We start from the raw sequence: 17,719 nt of genomic DNA, 5'->3' as shown, positions 1-17,719 counted from the left end.
TAAAAAAAGCCACGCCAACAATTTTACCCACCAAAACAAAGTAGGCGTTACTGTAAGGTTGAGAATTGCAAATAAAAACATATGAACCACAATAGCAGTTGCAAGCACCAACGCAACAATCAAGTAAAAACATATTTATACATGTCCCAACTCCCAATTCCACGCAGTCTCCCTCTGTGTTTGTGTGTGTCTGTGAGTTTCCAAGAAAATCAATTACATGAAACCATTTCCCCCTTTGTTTATGACTTGGATAATGAAAGCTTAGAAGTTGCATGCCTAAGATCTACAGCAAGATAACAAACATACAACAAAACTCCACATCTTGGTATTCTAATATTATTATTCTGTGTTACTACATTCTCCATAAGAGGGTGATTTCAAGAACTCAATAATCTATTTTTTTAAGTGACCGGCGAGCTCACCTTTCTCATGCATGGAGGTCAAGATATCACACCCTCCTACCAGCTCACCATTCATGAATATTTGTGGGAATGTGGGCCAATTACTATACTTCTTCAGTGTTTCCCTCAATCCGTAATTGTATTCTTCATCAAGCACGTCAACACTCTCATAATCCATGCCTTCAGATTCAAGAATGCCAACTACTCTCTGAGAGAATCCACACATTGGAGCACTTCGAGATCCCTTGATGAAAGCCACCACTTTGTTCTCCTTAACCAACCGGTCAATGAGTTCTTCTAGTGGAACTGTTAGCTGGACATGACGACCAGGTGTAAGCCGGAGATCAGCCTTCTTCTTTGATGGTTGTCGAATCCAAGTAGCATTCCCCGTTTCATTGCCTGGTGGAACCTTTCCTGTGGTTTTTATATATTCTTCCATCCAGGATTTCCAAGCTTCGGTCAGAGACGCTTTATCAGGCTCGACTACTACTCCAACCTACATAACAGTTTTCATGGCAAAAGTCAGTGGTCTGCATAAAAACATTTATCACACTGATTTAATTGAAAAGAATTTAGAAGATGCAGATAAGCCAATCGTGCACCTTCAATCTGTTTTCAACAATTAAATTTCCCAACATAAGATCACACAGCAAGCTGCCATATTGCTTATCAAATGATAGCATTTCTTATGGTATTTATAGTGAAATCTAACATACGCCCATGATGTCAGTTTCTCTCGAGGCATTGTTACTTCCCCCCCTTTTTTTTTTTTGAGGAAACGAAAATTGTCCCTTAAACACTGTTTTGAAAGATAATGACTTCCAAAGATTCTAGCATTTGTTCCACCCGCAACACTAAATAATAGCGAAATTGCAAAATTCAAAAACAACTCGTTTCTTTCTTTCTCCCAAAAATTGTTGAAATTAGATCCTCCACCATGTTAAGACAGACCCCCAACTTCACCATTAATAATAAAAATGGAAAAAAAAAAACTTTATATCTCCCATCCCACGGGGCAACACATTTGCATAGCACATGACACATTAAGAGACAAAGCTTAGCAAGGTCTTCTAATTTTGAAGAAATCACTAATGCTATCCTCCTAAGCACCACTCTCCAACTAGATGCCTTAATTTTGCAAGGCCGTGGTCTTCTAAACAAAGTTGGTTGAGGGGAACAACAACAACGATAAGGGGGAAGCCGGACAACAAGTCTTTTTTTCCAATGTGAGTGCAGTCGCGGTATCTTTCAATGCAAATGGTAAAAATCAAACAATGAAATACTGAAGCTAGATTTAGAAGACCAAATCCCAAGTTCAGATTTCCAATGGCTACTCAATCACACTAGCATCAATAACACATTTCCCAAGTTCAGATTCCCCTTGATAACTCAAGCTCCGCACTCAAAGTTCAACCAAATTCCATCTTTTTTAAACTGGTCCGTATAGGATTTCCGTTACAGACCATCAAATCTTTTCCTTTTCGGATTGCTCTTGAATTCAACATCCACTCATTAGAACTTTAAATTAATCAAGTGTCACAACATCTAGCCAACCAAGATTTTGACTTAAGAACAACTTTCAAGACAATATTTATATAATTTCTCAAGATGTAACTAAAATTCAAAAAAATATAAATTCAATAATCCATTATATAATATAATAGTAGTTAAACATCCAAGATTAACAGAGTGTCAATTATAATTATCACAAAAAGGTCAAGCAATTAAGGGAAAAAACAGAAGAAAGGAAAAAAAATTACCTTAACGGAGTGACATAGCTCCGGCACGGATTTCAGGTGAGAGAAAACGCTGGCCCCAATATTCCGAGTGACACCAATAAATTGAAGGTCATTACTTTTATCATAAACAGCGTAAACGCCACAATCTGACGGCATCTTTGAGTTAAACTCATCTGCCGTTAATGGGACAGTAATTAACTCCGTCTCTGAGAGGGTTTTGAAAGCTGCAGTGATACTTAAAGAGCGAGGTTTAGATTTAAGTGTTGTATTGAAGGATTTTAAGGAGATGGAAGGGAAGGGTTTTGACTGTGAATAGAATGAGAGAGTGGGGGTATTTTGGGGAGAATTCAAAGAAAGAGAGTGCAGAGAAGGAAAGGTTTGTAGTGAAGAGATGGTGATGGTAGCCATTGGAAAGCAAAATGAGAAGCTGCGAACCAGAGAGCAGAGGAGCAACCTTCAGGTTATCAGAAAATGGCTTATAAGAGGAAGTTGGGCTTTTGTTTCCAATAATGGGCTTTTCTTTCTTTGAGAGCTCGACCCATATTTCCAAATATTTTTTAATGGGCTAGAATGATTGTCTGAGGCCCATCTTCTTTGATAGACATTTAAAATTTTTTTTTAATATTTTTAATATCAATACATTAAAATAATAATAAAATTATTAAAAAAAACATATTAAATTATTAAAAAACACAATTTCAACGTGTTCTTATATACAAGATATAAATATCTTTATCAAACCAAACCTTAATTTTTCTTCTTTTTTAGCTTTTGACTTAAAAAAAAGTAAATATATATTTAATTAAAAAATAAATTTTAACTTAAATAAAAAAAATTATTTTATAAAATTAAAATTTTGATTCAATTAAAAGTTGATTATATATATATATAAAATAACTGTATAATTAGAATGAATTCAATTTTTATAAGTCATGTCAAGCTAGCTCCTTGAATGTTAAATCTTCTTATAATTTCTCTATCATTTTAATCCTTAACACTCTATTTTTTAACTATTTTTTTTTATTCCTTAATACTTCACCCCATATCTCTTTAATATTTACTCTCTCTCTCTCTTTTTTACTCCAAAGCAAATGCAACGTAAATGATAAAATGAAATATCCATCTATCAACCCGACTATATTTCTCCATAGTCCTCCTCTGGTTAGAAATAGAAGAAGGAAAGATTTTCATTTTCCATTTCCATTACTGTTTTCGCTAAGGTTGATTCTAAATTTTATGCAATTATGGTAAATCTATAGAACTTTGCATATTTATAAATTATAATCCTACTTTAAATTTTTTATACTAAGAGCATGTTTGGTATTGTGGTAACGATTGTTTTTTAAAGTATTTTTGACTTGAAAATGTATCGAAATAATATTTTTATTTTTATTTTTGATATCAGTATATTAAAATAATCTAAAAATACCAAAAACATTTGAAGCATTGAAAAAAAATAAAAAAAAATTAAAATTTTTTAAAACACAAAAATAAATTGGTTCTAAAAAAATTATTTTCTAACACTTAGTTTAAGGAAGAAAGATCTATTTAAGACAAAAAAAAAAAAAAAAAAACCGCATAATGATATAAATCTATGATGGAAAATTGACAAGGGATATATTTATTGAAGTAATAATACTGGGGATATCGTTAATAGTGGTGCTACATCAGCTTTGGATCTCAATCATGAGTTTCTATTTTGTTAATTTTCTTTTTTTGGACAGGGAATGTCAGATGCAAAATTCTGTGTTTGAAGTTTTAACTTTTTCTTGAGCATGAGTCAATGGCCTTTTGGTTCAGTTTGCTTTGAAAGGAGAGAAATTTGCTTCATTGTGGCTAGAAGCAGTCAATGCAATACCTAGAAAAAACAGAGATTTAAAAAAAAAAACAATTAGAGTAGTTAATGAAAAATATTAGTGAAATAACACATTTGAAATTTTTTTTTTTAAAAGGAGCACAGTTTCTACATGTTATTATAAAGAAAAACATAATTTTTATAGTTCATTATTATTCAGAATAGTGATATCTTTTAAAAAAATATTAATTTATATATAAAAAAAAATCTTAGAAACACACTGAATTTCTAATTATCTAATTATGATATTACTAATATCAAGAAAAAAATCTCGACAAGACAAATTTAATAATATTAAAAAAAATTACCAACGATGACTCGAGTGAGCCACACGTAATATTAAAAAATGAATCACACTATATAATATGATATGATAGTTAATTCATATAATGATAAAAAAAAATGGAGGACAATATTTTAGGAGGGGTTGGTTTTAATCAAATAGCATTCCTATGTAATGCAATTTGTTTGAAGAATTTAATAGCAATTATTTTTTAAAAAATATATAGAATTAATATGAAAGGATAACATTCTTCAAATTTGTAAATTATTTATGTATTGAAATTTAAAAGAAAGTCAACGAGTTCTAGATTGAAACGGATAATAAATGAAATATTAAACTGTAATAAATGCATATATTAAAGTAGTAAATACTATAATAGCTAAAAAAACAAAAAAATAAATTATGTAGCTAATATTAACAAAACATAATTCTTCTTGGAAAATTATTTAGCCTTGAAATAATATAATGGTATTTTTTTCCACCAACTAAAAAACTTTGCACTCACTTCCAAAGACATTAAAGTCTTTTCACATTACTCATTTGTCATTTTCAAATTGGCCAGGATAATTTTTTTTATCTTGATTGCAGAGTGAAAAAACTAAAATATCCTTGGAAGCAAAAAATTTAACCCTAGCGTCAAGAGGTATTTTGTATTTTCACAATTTTTTTTTATTATACAATTTAAACTGAGAAAAAATTTGATATTTGATCAAATATAACAATTAATAAACAATTAAAATACATAATAAAATGATGAAAATACCCTTAAAATAAAAAAATTAAGTCTGAGTAAATGGATGTTTCTGGTTTTTCATAATTTTTTTTAATTAGAAAATTAGCTTAGGATACTTTTGTATTTAGCTAAGTAAAACAAAAAAACAAAAAAGAGCATGCGCGTGTAGCTTTTTGATCCTCATTCTTTCTAACTTTTTTCTAGGATTTTTTGTAATTTTTTTTTAATTTTACCCTTAAATTACAATTTTGTTTTTATTTTTTATGTCAATTTTGAGCCTAATTCTTTTTAATTTTTTGTCCATTTACTAAATCATTTTTTTTTTCTATTTCATCATTTAATTAAATATAAAATTTATTTTGTATTTTAATTTTGATCCTCATTTTTTTAATTGTTATTTTTTAAAAAAAATTTATATAATTGAAATTCTTTTTTCAATTTCATCTTTTATGATTAATTAAGAATTGAATTTCATGATTTTTTCGGGTTTGAAAAGTTAACACTGAGGGCTTTATAATTCTCTTTATTTTTTTTATCAGGTTCAATTAGATGACCAGTGGAATAAGTTTGACAGGATATTTCAGGTTACTTCACTCCTAATTATATAGATTTGTCATGACCACTTTTTCATATATTTTTTTTACCTCATTTTAAAATTTAAACATCATTTTTTTTATATAAAAGTAGTTCGGTTTCATGGCAAAACACGGACACCAAAGCTAATATAACATAAAGGAAACCTATAAGAACATGAAAGCTTGGATAATAAGATAATAGGACCAAAAAAAGCGCCGTGGTGCAGGTCCTTCAGCTAGTTACCAACGATAACGATATCTTATTTAAATAAATAACAAAAGCCAGCTGTAGGATAATTAATTTTTATTTAATTCTGTGGTGTAACTAGTCAGGTTCTAAATTTACTCTTCAAAGATTACTAGTTCGAGTTCCACAAATCTCGGGGTCACTGAAAGCTTACATGATTGTTAAATTCAGGGCTCGTGAGATTAATCGAGGTGCGCGCAAGCTGGTCCAGACACCTACGTTAATATAAAAAACAAACTTTCATTTTTTAAGACCATATAATTATTTTTTTGAATGTGACATAAATTGTGAGGTAAAGATACAAACATCAAATCAAATGTGATATGATTTATCTATATAGCTCAAATTTAAGATTTATTATACATTTATTTCAAAGTAGAAGATTTTTTTTCTTTTTGTGTCCAACTTTATCGATATGATTTCAAAGCATCCCACATCAATAAAATGTCGTTTAATCCTTTATTGTTTTTGACCATTCAAGTTTTATGCACTTCACTTGAAGTATTCACTAAAATTAAAATAGTTCAAAAATATAATTTAATATCTTTTACTTAAATATTTGACAATGAGGGAGAACTATAGTGTTAATGTGGGGTTTGTTAGGCACCAACCGATATTTTACATTTTCTGAATGATTGGGACTGGCACGGTCATAATAGGAAAGGTGGCGCATTAAATTCTTTTCCATAAAAAAGTAAATAGAAGGATGAGATTTACCTACCATGATAAAGCGTCTCAATGGAATGTTTTGTTTTGTAGTTTAGCGTGATTTGATGGAAATTATATTATATTTTAATGTTTTAATATTAAAATTTATATATTTTAATATATATTTTTTTTAAAAATCAACTATTATTATATTCTCGGATAATTTATGCAATTCCATACAACCTGGGATAAGATAAAAAACCCGAAGTAATTTTTTTTTAATTTATGAAAGCAACTTCGTACTTATTGTGATAAAATGGTGAAATGTTATTAGGCTAAATCCACTTTTCAAGCCATCGACGCCATTCTCACCTACATATTACTCAATCTAGGAAGATGATGTTGATTTAAGGTTACCATTCTCACCACTCCATCACGTTGATGTGATATCCTTCCTCTTAAATCCATCTAATTGTAAGGAAATGATGGGTTTATAAAATTAATTACATGGGTTTACATTGATGATATTTCCAATATTTAAATCCGGTCATCATCACTCGATTAATTCACAATATATAGTCGTCGTCTAATCATAGAAATCTTGTCACCATACATGAAAAGTTGATTAAAAATAAACAAATTATTTATTAATCTCATCCATTATCTTATTAGCGGATTTAACGTGTTGATCCGGGTTATCTGATTCATGAGTTTAGTAGATTTACCCATCAAATCTAATATGTTTTTTTTTTTAGTTTTTGGTCCATTAATTTTTCTAATTGTTTTTTTTTATTTTACTCTTCTTCAGAATTAGAATTGGATTGTTTGGGAAATGAAATTTATAGTTTATCTTTTTCTTCTTCCTATAGGGCTATCACTATCTCAAATAAATGTTTTTTGTAGGGTTGGTGCTTGATTTTGTAAACATCTAATTTTATCATAAAATTAAATAAAAATAATTTACAAAAATAACAAAGTTATTAAACCTATTAAAACCCATGACCCAAGTCGCAAAATGACTGAAATTGATTCAATTTAGAATGGTCTCAATATTAAAAAAAATATTATCATCTTAATTTTTTTTAAAAATCTATATTATATTTTTACTAGTCATCCAAGTTATCTTTGAACCCATATTAAATTGGATTATTCATGCTCGTAGAGAAAATGTTCTATGAATAAATAACTTTTGTTATACAAGTCATGAAAATTCTGATCTTTAATGATACAAGAACAGAAGTCCAAAGGCAGCGGGGGGTAAAGAAAGGGAGAGGTTGCCTTTTTGCCTTACACTTGCTCTACAAGGAACCTTTTGCACCTAATGAACGTAATAAATAGTATAACATGATAGCAATAGCACAATAGCTCAGAAATGATATAGCTTCTAACTAATAGAGAAGACAACACGAGCCCCAGATGTTAGCCCTCCAACTTATGCCACCCTAACCTGCGTTTATACTCTAAAAAGATAAATGTAGAAAAAAGTGAAAACCTAACTGTACATGGCTTTAGCTTTACTCCTACTCAAACATCCATAAAAAATCCCAAAACAAGGCCTCTAAAAGTGTCCTCATCATTCTGTTGCTTCAGTTAAGCTTCTGTTCTCTGCCTCCAGCAATGAGCTTAGCGCCCTCTCAGTCCGCTGCAATGAAACCTTCGAAAGGGAAACTGCCCATTTCCGTTGTCACTATTATAATTTGCAGCTTTGCATTCATTGCTCTCTTGTATACTGACACTTCCAGGTCTCTTTTCAAGCTCAAATCCTGTCCTAGGAGAAATCCAGTTAAAAAATCTAGTAAGTATGAGGTAGTTTGTCTTACTCATGAACATGTCCTGCTTAGATTTTATAAGAAACACCGTTATGATCTTACCTTGTAAATGTCATTTCCAACAGAAGATAGAACTGCAGAGGATAAACTTAAAAACTTCCAAATGGATGATAGATTCGAGTTCGATCCGGAAGAGTGCACTGTCAATACAGGCAAGTGGATGTTTAACAAGACTCTCAAGCCTTTGTACACGGACAGGAGCTGCCCATATCTAGATAGACAGGTTTCTTGTGTCAAAAATGGACGAAGGGATTCTGATTACCGTCGGTGGGAATGGCAGCCGGATGACTGTACCTTGCCAAGGTAAACAAGTTAACTATTTTGCAAGAATTTCTGATGTTGTAAACATATTGAAGGATGATATACAGTTTAGTTGTCTAACATGTTATATGTGATGATTGCATTTGCAGATTTAATCCAGAGCTTGCTCTTAAGAAACTTAGAGGGAAGAGGTTGCTGTTTGTAGGTGATTCGCTTCAAAGGGGTCAGTGGCAATCATTTGTTTGTCTGGTGGAATGGATTATACCTGAAGACAAGAAATCCATGAAAGAGGTCGGCTCTCATTCAGTCTTCAGAGCCAAGGTACTAAAAATTAGCAGGGCATTTTAGATTTCTTTCCAAGAACAACAAGGTCTATCTAATATGATCCTAGGCTATGAATTCAATGTGTTCAGGCACCATGTTAGTTCTACAAATTCAGCTAATGATTCTAATCAATGCTTCAGGAATATGATGCCACCATTGAATTCTATTGGGCTCCATTTCTCATTGAATCCAACACCGATCACCATATCATAGCAGATCCAAAGAAGAGGATACTGAAAGTGGATTCCATTGACAAGCACGCCAAACACTGGGGAGGTGTGGACTTTCTTGTGTTCAACACCTATGTTTGGTGGATGAGTGGTATTAGGCTCAAAACATTGTAAGCTCCTTTAATAAATTTCTATCAAAATATTATGCAAGTTCCAGAATCATGTTCTGACAAGTAAGCATTGCCAAAGTTGAACCAACAATGTTTAAATGAATATTGCAGATGGGGTTCATTTGCAAATGGGGAAGAAGGGTATGAAGAGCTGGACACACCAGTTGCTTACAAGATAGGTTTGAAGACATGGGCTAACTGGATTGACTCAAATATCAACCCCAACAAGACTCGTGTCTTCTTTACTACTATGTCCCCCACACACACGAGGTCTCTCTAACAGGATTTTCTTAAATTCAATCCATTTTTATACCTTTTATTGGTCTTTATTCATTTTTTAAACTGCACATTGTGTACTAGATATTCCCCCTTGACCACAGTTGATGCTACCTGTAACCGCTTGAAAATCATACTGTTCTCTTTTTTCAACAGAAGTGAAGACTGGAACAACACAGAAGGGCTTAAGTGCTTCAATGAAACGAAACCGGTATTGAAGAAGAAATATTGGGGAAGTGGTTCTGACAAACGAATGATGAGTGTGGTGGCCAGCATAGGAAAGAAAATGAAAGTTCCTGTTACTTTCATCAACATAACACAGCTATCAGAGTACCGAATCGATGCTCACGCATCGGTCTACACTGAGACTGGAGGCAAATTGCTGACAGAAGAACAAAGGGCAGACCCACTACATCATGCGGATTGCATACACTGGTGTTTACCAGGAGTTCCTGATACATGGAATCGGATATTCCTTGCTTATTTGTAGCTGAAAACAGAGTGAAATCTCGAAGAAATTCTTGTGTTTCTGTGATCAATTGTACACATAGACTTTTTTGTTTTTCACTGTCAGCTCTTTCAATTTTAATTGACAATGTATCTTTCAGGCAAATTACAGGCCAAACATTCATCTTATCCTTGGATTTTCTCTTGCAATCAGTAGCTTAGGAATTAAGAAAGAAAAATACTGCCCATCAATAGCTCTAGATCTGCATCCGATATAATTATATGAAAAACATAAATCTGTTAGAAAATAACCTTCTGACTTTTGTGAGCACCTAAATGACAAAAATCCCAGCATCACTAGTATATCATACAGGTCACAAGTTGAGAAGTAGCAGGTCATTGTAGCATAGAACATTATCAACAGCAGTACCAAGCAAGTCAGGAACTCCAATAATTGCAAACATCTGACGATCAGAAATAACTTCAATCACAGAGAGCAGAGGAAGTCCCTTACAAAAAAAAAAAAACTAAAAGGGTTGAGCTTTTTCTTTGTAACATGTGAGGAGAAACACTGTGAATTCAATCAGTGTATTAACTATTTTGTCTTTCAATGTATTTAATAATTGTCTTGATTTTGGAGGTAAAATTATCTTTTTCAATGGATCAAAATATTTATCTTGATTTTTTTTCACCGGTTATCCAATTTTATTTAGACTCATCAAGTTAAATAAATCATGTCAAAATAATTCACACACATTTTAATTTTTCAAAGTTAAAACCTAAACATATCTTAGAATCAATTTGTTTTTTTAATTCAAGCGGCAATTAAGCGCGGCCATGTAAACTAGTGAACTCTGTAAACACTATGCACCAGACCACTGACCAAGACACATTACAAGGGCAAATTTAAAATTGACCCCCAAAGTGTAATTCAAATCTCAATTGATTCCTCACAAGGATTTTGTCTCCACAGGATTTCCAATGTAACGAGGCATATATTAAAAAATTCCCAATGGAATTTACGTTAAAACTCTTAAGAAATTTTAACAGAAACATCAAACTCCTACAATATGGTATCATAATTTTATAAGAACCTGTAAAATCTTAATGCCATGTATAGCGAGAACAAGTGTTAGGGAGAATAAACCATCTAGGTAGTGGCTCAGTGGTAAGAACTTGGAACCAAGAGGTTTGCTTCCTCTGTGGTCTCATGTTCGAGCCCTGTGGTTACTCATATGATAGCCACTGGAGGCTCGTTAACTTCAGGGCCCGTGGAATTAGTCGAGGTGCGTGCAAGCTGGTCTAGACACCCACGTTAAACTAAAAAAAAAAAAAATAATAAAAAAAGTGTTAGGGAGAATAAACTTTTAAGTCTCTTATACTAATTCAAAGATAATTAAGGTTGGGTTAAGAATGGTATGCATGCAGAATGGAAGGGACGAGACAGTAGAAAAAAAAAAATTATGAAAATAATTCCTAAACATGCAAGAAAGAGATTCTCTTTCCTTTCCTTTCAATTTTTAACAAATGGTGTAATTTCCTATTCAAGAGGTTAAACACTTTCCAAAATAAGAGTGGAAAGATCTCATAAATCTATAAATATATATACCACCCAACATCTCAAAACCCTAAACCCTATTAATTCTCCCTTTCAAGCTTCTTAATCTCTATATATCCACCATGGATGCAACGGATTCGAACCAGCAGCTGCAGCAGCAGGAGACACGCAGGACTAGCAAAGGTCGTCAAAAGATTGAGATAAAGAAAGTAGAGAAAGAAAGCAATCGTTATGTCACGTTTTCAAAACGTAAAAACGGGCTGTTCAAGAAAGCAACAGAACTTTCTACCTTGTGCGGGGCTGAAACAGCAGTCATTGTCTTCTCTGAACATCGAAAGCTATTCTCTTGTGGCCAGCCAGACGTTGATAAGGTTCTTGATCGCTATCTTGCTGAAACAGAAAAGGTCCCTAGCAACTTCCCGCCAGTCACCAACAACAATACAGAGAGCCAGTTGGCTAATAAACAAGAATATGCAAGATCTTTGAAGCGATTGGAAGAGGAGCAAACGGTTGCAAAGATGATTGGGAACATGAACGACATGAATGAGGGTGGCTTTTGGTGGGATCTACCCATTGATAACATGAAGCAGGATGAGCTTGAAGCATACAAAGAATCAATGGAACAATTGAAGAAGAATGTGATAACCCGACTTGGCTTGATTGAAGCTAATAATGCTCCTAGTGAGTCAAGGATTGTCAATCCCTTCATTAATCTGAAGGAAATACCTTCTTTTAGCTTTAATAGTAATCAATTTCAATAATGGCTTCATGTTTAGTTTGATTTTATTTACTTTTGCTTTCAATTTATTGATCTTTTGATTCCTGGCAAAATGTTTTTTTTTTTGCCTGCATTTTGAGGTGATGAATGTGATTGGACGTCAATGGGTTTCCACGTACGTCTGTTTTTGATGAATTTTTCTTGATATATAGAATTAGTAGCAAGTTTTTCTATTTATCTTAATAATATAACATGGCCTTACTTTAAATTTCTTGCGTTGCCAAAGAATTTGGACATGATGCTAAATTTGAAATAAAGGGCTATTTTGTACAATGGATCACAGAAACATGAGTTCTGTCTTCTCTTTTTTCAGCTACAGTTATATGTGAAAGGAAAATTTGATTCCATGCATCAAGAACTCCTGGCGAACACCGAAGATGCAATCTCCATCCCTGGTGTGTATTCGCGTGGTTCTCTAATTAATAGCTGTGAATTTTCTTAATTTCCTTAAGATCTGGTCTGAGTCTCGGTCAGCCTCGTCTACCCTTATTTATTTATTTAATTACAGGAACCACTTCATCAATATCTCTCTCTTCAATTCTGGCTGCTTCTTTTTTGTCTTAATTGAAATGCTCTTCATCAATTCCTTCTGTGCTGTTCCAGTGTACACTACTGTAGAGAAAAGCAATATACTACTTACATAATTAAATTATACTGCTTAGGGCATGTTGCATAGTATATAAAAGTTGTTTTATTTTTTAGAAATATATTAAAATAATATTATTTTTTTTAATTTTGTTAAATTTATTTTTAATATCAACACATTAAAATGATTTAAAAATATCAAATACAAATTAATTTAAAACTAAAAATATTCTTAAAAAATTTAAAAATTGATTGTAATTAATTTTCCACCAGCATCTTGGTTTTTACGCCTTTGCCATTCCACGCGAATTCTACATTGATTATGTAATTTTTTTTGTTTAATGTGACGATCATAGTATTTTTGTGCGGTGTAGAGCTCCTCCATATAATACACTCACACTTTTTAACTCTCTCGTGTGAAAAGCAGCTATCTTAGATATTGCCTACTAAGATTAATAAATGGCATCACGTTCCTAAAACATTGATTAAAAAAAATCAATATTTATAGTATAATTATCTTATATGAAATATGAATATCTTAGATCTTAACAAAAAAAAAATTATAAATTAGCTAATATCTAAAATAATTTAATAATTTCTTACCAATATTAAACCGATATGAAAATCATATATATTCATATAAGATAATAAGACTTATCTAGAAAAAGATCTGTATTATTAAATTTTCTGGTTTATTTAAATTATTTATTTTTATTAAAATGATATAATTTTTTTATTAAAAAAAATTGGAATTGATATTGCTCAATTTAGAATGAGTTTAGTCAAATTAACCAATTCGATCAAATTAATATCTTTTTCCACTTAACTTAAAATCGATAAGCTCCGAATCATATATTTTTTACAGGTGTTAACAACCATGGTGAAAAGGAACTCTTTTGTGTAAACCAAAGCAATCATTTTTGTAATGGACCCGGTACTATGGGCCTTATTCCAAGACTATGGGCCTTGTTCCAAGACCATGGGCCTCTGTTTAGTCTTAAAACAGCCCAACCCTAAAGAATCGCCTCCCTATAAAATCCGATGAAGCTGTCTCTACGCTAAAATTTAGGCACATTCCAGAAGCCTAGCTTTCCAATCGCCATTCTCTCACAGGTAAAATAAATCTTTCAACTATTTTCTTTAACGCAATCAATTCCTTAACTATCTTGTTTAATAATCATTTCAATTATTATTTTTACGTGCTTAATTTTTTTTTTAGAATTTACGGATACCTGAATTTGATAAGCTTAGGGTTTATTCACGATTTACTTTCTATTAATTTCAAAGGGCTCCGTTTTTTTGTCTTTTTTTTAATTTTGCAATAGAAATAAAAATAAATTCTAATAAGATTTGTTGATTAATCAATTTCTTTTCTTAATATCAAACATATTCTGATTTGTGTCTGTTTGATCGCTTTTTTTTTTTTTTTGCTTTTAAGAAGTTCAATAGAAGCAAACAAGCCATGGCGGGTGGGAATTTCATGCACAGAGTCTTATCCTATGTTGTGAATGAGCTTGTCGTAAATAGTCTTGCTAACAGGTATTGTTGATTCTATTAATTTCCTGTCCGCCTTCGATTTTGTTGCTCCGGTGATGTGTTATTCTGTCGTTGGTTTGTATTTCAATTCTTGAATAACTTTTTTCCAGATAAGCTTCTTTCTCTGACCATTGAGGTTGGATGGGTTCCTCAATGGTTCGTTCAGTTGAAGCAAAAGTGGCTCTTATCTTCGTTTATAATTTTGTTGGCAGTGCAATTGTTGTGCGCTGTGGCTATTGAAGTTGGAGAAAATTTGATTCCTCTGCTTTTTTTGGTTTGCTCGTTGATATGAGTGCTTTGATTTCTTGCTTTGAATCATTTAGATGTCATTGTTTCGTTTATAGTGAAATATGTGGTGTTTTGGTTGGAACAACTTTGGAAGTTTGTTTCAATTAGTGCAACCTGCTAGGTTTTCGTTTCGAATTAAATTAATTTTGTAAGTAATGAAGTGATTTCATCAGTAGCGGTTAAAATTGTAGCGTTGTAAATAATGTCTGCATGAGAATTTTAGTTATCTAACTGTTAAGTGATCTCTTTATGGGAAATTGCCTGTTTTAATGAGTTTCTGGTTATATGCTATGAGTCAATGATTGTGTCGAGCTTTAATGACATGTGAAACTTGTATGTTAAATCTTCTCTTATAGGCTGTTGGGGTTGCCTCCCATTCCTAAACAGTTTGCTCCCTGAAGCGAAACAGCCTCAAAACTTAATTTATTGTGCCTGCAGTGAGTGCAGTGCAAATTTTGAGGTTTGAGAAATTTTTGCAGTTGAGTATTCATTGATTTATTGTATTCAATACTCCTTTTCCTCGACAAAGAAATAAAAACTCGACTCATATGTAAGAATGAAGCTATGGGACTATGTTGTTCTATTATTATAACTTTCTGTTTTATTATAATCTCATCGATTTGGTGGAGTTGATGGAACAAAAAATGAGTTTGCCTTGTTGATCTATCTACAGTTTATGAACATGGCTTCATGATGAATAACGATGATAGGATTTAGTTTGTTTGCCAAGGTGATAGCTGCTCAACTCCCAGTTCATATCTGTTTTGGCTCCTGTAGTGCCTGCTAGCTTGAAAGAGTCAGTTATTGCTTTTATGATCCCAGCCTTCTAATTGTCAACCTTTGATTTTGAACAGAGTAGAGGTTTTAACCTTCATGTTATCGACCTTTTTTAATTTTGGTTTTTCGTACTTGCGCAGTCCTGCATTCCAGAGGTTTGCAGTGAGGACATCAAGGAGGATTGATGATATTTCAAACACGGGTGTGTTTCTGTTACATTTTGTGATCTGGACCTGCAATTTCAGTCACTGCTGGCGTTTAATCTGATGATGAGTGTTGTTTTGTTATGCAGCGGCAAAGAAAAAGAAAGAACTTGCCGAGCAGGTGAAAGACCTTTCCAAGAATTTCGAGGTGATATGATATATACTTAATTTAATATCAGAAGAGCTGTGTTATCTTCTAAGTAGTGCTGCTGACTGTGCATGTTATGTTCTGTGCAGTCTTTTAAGAACCAGCAGTAGTGCGGAAGTGGGTTTTCAGCTGTATGTTGCTGTTTCAAGACTCTTTCTTTCTTCATTTCATGGATGTTAGTTCCTGGCATCTATGACGACATAGCATAATTAGGATGACGGTGATACCTGGGTGATCTATGTAATTAAATTTATGGGGGTGTATCTGTGGACTGTGGAATAATGCCTGGCTATAATAACAGTGGTGTGGACTACCGGAACAGAACCGCTGCGTGCTAACCAAGTTTGCCGATACAATTGCCGATACAATTAATCTTTCAATTTAAGTTATCGGGGACGTGTTATTCAAGTTTGCAGATAAACTAGAGACGGCTTGACATTTGAAATCGTATAGGACTAGATACTTGATCTGCGCAGCGCTGGAGTAGAAATTTTGTCTAGAACTTTGTAGACATTGAATACTTGAAAACATGAATGATCAGTGGATGTATAGTTTGATTTATAAAAATTTAAGATTTTTATTTTTTAAAAAATATTAAAATAGCAACATATTCTTTTGATTTGGGTTAGCGATTATGAAATAATAATAATTTTATATAAATTTAATCAAAATAAAATTTTAAATTTTTATTAAAATTTATATTGAAAAATAAAATTAATTAAAATTAATTAAAAAATAATATGAGTTAATTTGTTATACTTATGACTTGCATTAAGAAACTAGTATAATCTTATAGGAAGTAATTATGCACCTGACATGAATCAATCATGAAAATAAAATAACAAAATAATTTGAGAAATAAAATAACAAAATAATTTGAGTTAACTTGATTAATTTTTCAAACTTGTTATCCAAGTCATAATACTAAGTTAACTCTATATAAAACAAATCAAAATAAATTATTAGGCTTAATTTCTAATAAAATTATTGTTGAATGATAAAATTAAAAAAAATCAATCTAAAAACAAAACATAATAAAACAACCTAATTTTACCCGGATTAACTCGCAAAACAAGTGATCATTTTTTAGACTGGAATAATCTTGTAGAAAGCATATTGAAACAAATTATAAAGTCTAATTTCTATTAAATTCAATATTAAAGAATGAAATTGAAAACAATATCATTTTAAAAAAGACAAGACAATTTGAGTTAACCAGGTTAATCTGTAAAACCGAGTCGACCTGGTTAATTCGTCAAGTTCGTGACACGAATTATGAGACCAAGCTAATCATATGAAACTCAATTTTCAATCAATGAATCAAATGCGATAAAATTAAAAATATATATATAATTTAAAAAAAAACTAAAGAAAAAAATTATTAAAATAAATAATATTTTATAAATAAATGCACAATAAAAGCACATCTTTTTAGTTTTTTTTTTTTTTTTTTATAATTTGTTAATGTTAATGTTCTGATTTACAGTACTTGTCTTGACTATTCCTGCTGGAAGGCTCTAGGTCTCACTATCTGGTATGTTGGACTGGACTAAATTTGTTGTATTGTTGGGCCAGTCCTATTATGAACGGAAATGCATAGGTAAAAAACACAGGGCAAATGAACGGCGAGGAAAAAGATGTGTCCTTTATTTTCATTAAAAATGATTTTTAAAATTCGAAATCTGAATGATAAAGAGTAGAAAACACATCTAATTAGAAAAATAAAAATAAATTGATGAGTATTAAGAAACTTTAATAAGAAAGAACTTCAAGAAATACCCAATGACAGGTCCGATTCTATACGTTTTTTTTCTTGTTATTCTTCTTAATGTTTATCATTAGTAACTTGGTAATTACAATCTTTTTTTCCTTTAGATTAGCTAGTAAT

At 31.7% G+C, this 17,719-nt stretch overlaps 4 protein-coding genes across 6 annotated transcripts; 3 read left to right on the top strand and 1 right to left on the bottom strand.

Moving 5' to 3' along the window:
* Positions 1-119: 119 nt before the first annotated feature.
* Positions 120-2,610, bottom strand: LOC7466088 (bifunctional monothiol glutaredoxin-S16, chloroplastic). Its single transcript, XM_002322953.4, has 2 exons — positions 2,162-2,610; positions 120-897 (listed from the first exon to the last, which is right to left on the bottom strand). Exons 1-2 carry the CDS (start codon positions 2,546-2,548, stop codon positions 394-396), a joined length of 891 nt encoding a protein of 296 aa, XP_002322989.4. The 5' UTR covers positions 2,549-2,610; the 3' UTR covers positions 120-393.
* Positions 2,611-7,860: 5,250 nt separating this feature from the next.
* LOC7466087 (protein trichome birefringence-like 3) lies at positions 7,861-10,147 on the top strand. Its single transcript, XM_002323559.4, has 6 exons — positions 7,861-8,276; positions 8,376-8,613; positions 8,721-8,892; positions 9,036-9,235; positions 9,347-9,505; positions 9,668-10,147. Exons 1-6 carry the CDS (start codon positions 8,099-8,101, stop codon positions 9,999-10,001), a joined length of 1,281 nt encoding a protein of 426 aa, XP_002323595.1. The 5' UTR covers positions 7,861-8,098; the 3' UTR covers positions 10,002-10,147.
* A 1,297-nt stretch (positions 10,148-11,444) lies between these two features.
* On the top strand, positions 11,445-12,347 carry LOC7466086 (agamous-like MADS-box protein AGL62). Its single transcript, XM_052448045.1, has one exon. It carries the CDS (start codon positions 11,639-11,641, stop codon positions 12,275-12,277), a length of 639 nt encoding a protein of 212 aa, XP_052304005.1. The 5' UTR covers positions 11,445-11,638; the 3' UTR covers positions 12,278-12,347.
* Positions 12,348-13,884: 1,537 nt separating this feature from the next.
* LOC7466085 (uncharacterized) lies at positions 13,885-16,431 on the top strand. 3 transcript variants are annotated; one of them, XM_024587324.2, is made up of 5 exons: positions 13,885-13,992; positions 14,321-14,418; positions 15,621-15,682; positions 15,773-15,831; positions 15,921-16,431. In XM_024587324.2, exons 2-5 carry the CDS (start codon positions 14,342-14,344, stop codon positions 15,939-15,941), a joined length of 219 nt encoding a protein of 72 aa, XP_024443092.1. In that variant the 5' UTR covers positions 13,885-13,992; positions 14,321-14,341; the 3' UTR covers positions 15,942-16,431. The 3 variants fall into 3 exon arrangements, with proteins under 3 accessions (XP_024443092.1, XP_024443093.1, XP_052304004.1); XM_024587325.2 differs by having other exon boundaries at positions 13,935-13,992; positions 14,318-14,418; XM_052448044.1 differs by having other exon boundaries at positions 13,941-13,992; positions 14,329-14,418.
* The last annotated feature ends 1,288 nt before the right edge of the window (positions 16,432-17,719 follow it).

This window comes from Populus trichocarpa, chromosome 16 (assembly GCF_000002775.5).
Source record: "Populus trichocarpa isolate Nisqually-1 chromosome 16, P.trichocarpa_v4.1, whole genome shotgun sequence".
Taxonomy (NCBI): Eukaryota; Viridiplantae; Streptophyta; class Magnoliopsida; order Malpighiales; family Salicaceae; genus Populus; species Populus trichocarpa.
The sequence above is the reverse complement of the archived record's forward strand: the minus strand, read 5'-3'. Positions and strand labels throughout refer to the sequence as shown.

Bases quoted from the DNA above. Each gene is read 5' to 3' on its own strand.
- LOC7466088 (XM_002322953.4), bottom strand. From the start codon at position 2,548: ATGGCTACCATCACCATCTCTTCACTACAAACCTTTCCTTCTCTGCAC. The intron at 898-2,161 runs GTAATTTTTTTT...ACTGTTATGTAG, and splicing joins AGCTATGTCACTCCGTTAAG to GTTGGAGTAGTAGTCGAGCC.
- LOC7466087 (XM_002323559.4), top strand. From the start codon at position 8,099: ATGAGCTTAGCGCCCTCTCAGTCCGCTGCAATGAAACCTTCGAAAGGG. The intron at 8,277-8,375 runs GTAAGTATGAGG...CATTTCCAACAG, and splicing joins AAATCCAGTTAAAAAATCTA to AAGATAGAACTGCAGAGGAT. The intron at 9,236-9,346 runs GTAAGCTCCTTT...TGAATATTGCAG, and splicing joins GGTATTAGGCTCAAAACATT to ATGGGGTTCATTTGCAAATG.
- LOC7466086 (XM_052448045.1), top strand. From the start codon at position 11,639: ATGGATGCAACGGATTCGAACCAGCAGCTGCAGCAGCAGGAGACACGC.
- LOC7466085 (XM_024587324.2), top strand. From the start codon at position 14,342: ATGGCGGGTGGGAATTTCATGCACAGAGTCTTATCCTATGTTGTGAAT. The intron at 14,419-15,620 runs GTATTGTTGATT...GTACTTGCGCAG, and splicing joins GTAAATAGTCTTGCTAACAG to TCCTGCATTCCAGAGGTTTG. The intron at 15,832-15,920 runs GTGATATGATAT...TGTTCTGTGCAG, and splicing joins ACCTTTCCAAGAATTTCGAG to TCTTTTAAGAACCAGCAGTA.